This window comes from Triticum dicoccoides, chromosome 6A (assembly GCF_002162155.2).
Source record: "Triticum dicoccoides isolate Atlit2015 ecotype Zavitan chromosome 6A, WEW_v2.0, whole genome shotgun sequence".
Lineage (NCBI taxonomy): Eukaryota > Viridiplantae > Streptophyta > Magnoliopsida > Poales > Poaceae > Triticum > Triticum dicoccoides.
Window position 1 is genome coordinate 186,203,118 of NC_041390.1, and position 5,000 is coordinate 186,208,117.

Consider the following 5,000-nt stretch of genomic DNA (forward strand, 5'->3'; position numbering starts at 1 on the left):
TAGCTTTTTCTGCCCTCTTGGCTATGCTGCTGCGCTCAGCCAAGCTTTGCGCAGGACGGCGCCATGCCTCCATGTTTGTGCTCGGCTGCAGCCCTATACAATTCCCTTGGCTCCATACCCATGCCGGGCCAAGCTTCTTTGTGACCTCTATTCGAGCTAGAGATTTTTGTGAGGGAGGTTCCTTTCAAAGGAAGATCTTCATCGTATTGAAGTTGAACTGTCGGCAAGGTAGTCAGAGTCGGGATTCGGAGTCAGATCGATTTTCCTCAGACAGAATCGAGTCGTAAGATCGAGTCGTGGAATCGAGGATTCTACTAGATGTACTCAAATAGGATATTTTGTATGCACACAAGAAATTTATATGGGTTCTATAGAGTTTTGACACTAAATATGGAGCAAAGAACGTACACATAAATGCGAGTTGTATTCCACTTTTTTTATGGCTAACCTACCGTCTAGCTCGCATGTATGGAACATATATGAGAGGGAAATATGTAGAACATTGAAGCCTTCAATGCAGGAAATTTCTTAGGTTCTTTTTAGAGTGCGTGAATAGTCGATCACTTGTCTATCTGACCTGCAGTGCTAAACCTTCAAAGGTCTTGCTCTCCTTCTCCGATCAGTCTTGAAGCATCCTCCTTTTCACACCAATTCCATCTGTCGACAAGCCTGATCCTCAATTCCGATCTAGGGTTTCTGAAAGCTAGATCAAAGGTGTCGGCGGCTGAGCGTTTGGCTTGGGAGGGGAATAAAGGTCCATGAGGTATATGAAAATGGGTTTGGATGATGGCATACTATTCTGCTACAACTGAAAAACGGCTTATATAAATTAGTAGAATCGGACATAGTCCATAGCATAGTCGGGATTGTACAGTTTTGTACAGGATTCTATGATTTGGATCGCGACTCAACATGTATTCTACCTGGTCCGGATTCATAGTGGGATTTGGATCGACATGCTTCTGTAGGGTCGTGAAGTCGTAGGATTCTAGCAGTCGAGTCGGGATTCTGACTACCTTGACTGTCGGGAATCTTTATTGTAGTTATGTTAGTCTATTTGCTGTTTCTGTTAGAGTGTTCCTGGAAATGTGTAAGAGGGAGGTGGAAAGTGTGGATGAACCACGATCGCTACAAACTCAGCGCTCTATAATTGCGAAGGTCATAAATAAGCTATGAGGCTACGCCTCAGCTGCCCTCCATGCTAATTAGTAGTGATACAAGGCCATCTATAAATGCAACATAGCAAACTGATCCTCCGATTGCTTATTTAGTTATGCTATCTTCTGCGTTTCAAATTTTCTGCGAAAGTGAAAATACGTATTGAGATGACGAAAACGGAAAGTGTCTAGAGGGAAAGGATACTTTCAACACCAATACAAACCACTATATTGATTAGTTTGTCAATTAATATGCCAATTTTTTTCAGTGTTCAAGAAAGCGTTTTTAAGCGACGCTTAAGCGCGATTAAGCGCTGAGCGATGGCAAAGCGCTTCGCTTTTGCCCTAAGCGGTAGATTAAGCGTTTTCTATTTAAATTTGACCAAAATTTGGCATTTTTTGTACTTCTTCTGCTGGTCTGCTTGCGCAATAATGGCAATATTCTATTTATCTTATTACTAGGCTATGTTCAAGAACTATTTCCTTCATATTTTGGCAAAATTCTGTCCACATGATATCTGTTAGGTTATGTCTATTTGAACTGAACTGCATTTTAGTTGTTATTTTGCTTGCTATGCTAACCTGATATGTATTTGCTATTGTGTGAACTGTATTTCAAATGCTACTTCAATTACCCATGTGCCACGCTTCCTATTTTCATGTGTATATCATTCAAAATCCGTCAAATTCTAGCCAATTTCAAAAAACGCTTAAGTGCGATTAAGCTGCGCTTAAGCGCTCATTGCTCTAAGCTGTGGCCTTCCGCTTCGCTTACGCTTTCCGCTTTCTTGAACATTGATTTTTTTGTAGCATTTTCAGTCGTGTTCCTTGCCAGTTTACATGGTTCCGTGTTGCCGCCACTCTTTTGTCATCCTGTGATATTAGTACCTTGGAAGATAGTGGTCGGACCCTTCCCCGGACCCTGCGCAAGCGGGAGCTACATGCACCGGGCTGCCCCCCAATTAACAGGATGCATCCGATGAAGAAACCTATTTCACAATGGAAATCACTGGATGAACCTCTCTTATGTCTCTTGGGATTATTTTGGCGAAATACTAACATATTTTTGTTCTTTCTTTCCTTTGCAGCTATGACTACTCTGGTTATGGGCAATCTTCTGGAAAGGTATACATATTTTCTCTTTTTCGTTCTTTGGCTTCTGTTCTCCTCAGTGTGCATAATACTAATCATTTATTCTTATCTATTATGGCAGCCCAGTGAGCAAAACACATATGCTGATATAGAGGCTGTTTACAGATGTCTCATAGAAACCTATGCAGCCTCTGAGGAAAATATCATTCTTTATGGCCAATCAGTGGGGAGTGGTCCTACTTTGGACTTGGCCTCACGTTTGCCTCGTTTGAGAGCAGTTGTTGTACATAGTCCAATTTTGTCTGGCTTAAGAGTGATGTATCCTGTAAAACATACATACTGGTTTGACATATATAAGGTAACTAATTTACATTTCTTCACTCCTTTTTTGTACTTACCTGCATCTGATTTTTCTTGTATCTGCAGAACATCGACAAAATTCCACTAGTCAGTTGCCCTGTTCTAGTGATTCATGTGAGTGTCCTTGCCTCCTTAATCTTATACACAGTTTTCACTTTATGTTCAGGGCATACGTGTTATCTGCCTAGACATTTTCTTTAGCATTCTCATGCCCTTGTCTGCCCATTCATGCACGGGCACACATTTGCATTCTAGTAATGTTACATAGGTGAACTTGTACATGAGGACATGTTGATTAGTTACTAGTGGAGAAAATATCAAGCAGGTGTAATTATTTAAGATGTCTACAAATGGCTATTTGGTTGTTTATTAATCACATAATAGGATTACGACAAAGTACAGTATCAATCATCCAACTGTTGCCTTTGGGAATGGCTAGAATTTTGACTTTTGAGAACTTGCTAGTGCTCATGTGAATATGAGCATAGGGCCATCACTGTATTTCTGGCCAAAGTCTCTATAATGGTAATGCAATCAAAAGTCTCCAGGTTCACTGAGAAAAAGAAATGTTAATCGATATAGCATACTCTGTAAACACGTGACAATTATTCCATTAGCTGGAATAGCTTTGCCATGAGTTGATTTTGTATACTACCTGTGGCATTGTTGCTTTAACAAATTATTCATAAATTTTGCTATTCATTCTAGTCAAGATGTAGAACAAGAAAGATGATACAGTAGTATTCTTTGGTAGAAGAACGTAAGCTGACTGAGTAACCGCAACACCTTTTTGCACATTTTTGTGGTACTAATACAATCTCTTCTTTCAGGGTACAGCTGATGAGGTTGTCGACTGTTCTCATGGGAGGGCATTGTGGGAACTCGCTAAAGTAAAGTACGAGCCTCTGTGGGTCAAAGGAGGAAACCACTGTAATTTGGAACTCTATCCAGAATACATTAAACATCTAAAAAAGTTTGTTGGAGCCATAGAGAAACTGCCAGCCCCAAGTGATGAATCCCCAGAGAGCTCAGGTGCATCAGATCGTACCCAAACAGAGCCTGAAGGTACAGAGGAGCCAAGGAAAAGCGTAGACCATAGGGAGAAGACAAGGCCAAGCATAGATCATAGAAAGAGCACAGATCGTCGAGATAAACCGAGGGGCAGTACAGATAGGAGGGACAAAAGCAGAAAGAGTGTAGATAATCCTGACAGACCACGAGCCAGTGTTGATCAGCCCGATAGGCCAAGGAAAAGCGTCGACCGGTACGTTTACCCTTCACGATGTACCAGATAGTTCCTTTTCAAGACATGCTGTATATGTGTTGCGAGAAATCCTGCTTTCAGTTTGTTGACTAATATGATCAAATGGTTGTTTGTTTACAGCTTTGGAGGGATGATGAAGGCTGTGAGGTTGCGCAACATCGACTGTTTCAAGGTACCGACAACGTCCTCCGGGAGCTGAAGATAGATACCAGAAAAGGTCAGTGGTGTTTTGGAGGGCGCCTCGTCTGTATGTATTCCATCTGTGTAAGTTAATTCATTTGGGTGATTGGTTCGGCTGTAGGCGGTATATCTCAACACAGTGGGGGATTTGTAATGTTTCTGGTTTTGTGTTCCTTGTGAGATGAAATAATAACTTAACTTGTTTATAACATGCTCCTCAATTTTCTTCCTAGTTAGATGAGGTTCAGATCCTTTTAGATGGATTTAGTTGTGGACTGTGATAGGCTCGGCTCGATTCAAGCTCGATCTGATGTTATTCCAAGTACGTATTTTGCAATTTGGTCTCTCCGGTTGTAGCTCGGACGCATAGGCGATCGTAGTAGAGCGTTTGCAGAGCAGCGTGTAAACAACATTGTATCCTTTGGCAGCAGTTGAGGAAGGTGGTGGGGAGCCTGTGCAGCCTCTTCAGATAATTTTGGGCAGTTGTTGTATACTCCCTCCGTCCAGAAATACTTGTCGTAGAAATGGAAACAAATGGATGTATAGAACTAAAATGCATCTAGATATATCCACTCCTTAGATATATCCACTCCTTGGACAAGTATTTCTGGGACGGAGGGAGTACATGAATACTGTCTACAGGAGGACTCAAATCGTAGTGAAGCGAAACTGGTCAGCTGGGAGTTCCGTCTGGTTTGTTCAAAGAAAATGCCTTGCATCTTTTTTTTTAGTCTTATGCCTTGCATCTGTTGAGGTGATGTTTTCATTGCATTTTTCTTTCATTGCGTTAAATTCTCATCGCACAAATTTGCTCACTCAACATCAACATAGTAAATCAATAAAGGGCAGCGATCTGCGCTGGCGCACCGGCCTTCGTTGGGCCGGTTAAGTCCCAGCCGTCCGATCTCGCGAGCTCGAGCTGTCAGATCTGTTCCTCGCTCTCCCTT

The 5,000-nt window shown here is 41.8% G+C and overlaps 1 protein-coding gene across 1 annotated transcript in view; it reads left to right on the forward strand.

Moving 5' to 3' along the window:
• Positions 1–4,270, forward strand: part of LOC119316528 (alpha/beta hydrolase domain-containing protein 17C-like) — a 6,327-nt gene extending 2,057 nt beyond the window's left edge. The window contains exons 2-6 of the mRNA XM_037590849.1: positions 2,246–2,282; positions 2,371–2,607; positions 2,676–2,723; positions 3,440–3,873; positions 3,994–4,270. Of these exons, the coding sequence (XP_037446746.1) occupies positions 2,246–2,282; positions 2,371–2,607; positions 2,676–2,723; positions 3,440–3,873; positions 3,994–4,072 (835 nt within the window). The 3' untranslated portion in view covers positions 4,073–4,270. The remainder of the gene's footprint in view (positions 1–2,245; positions 2,283–2,370; positions 2,608–2,675; positions 2,724–3,439; positions 3,874–3,993) is intronic.
• The last annotated feature ends 730 nt before the right edge of the window (positions 4,271–5,000 follow it).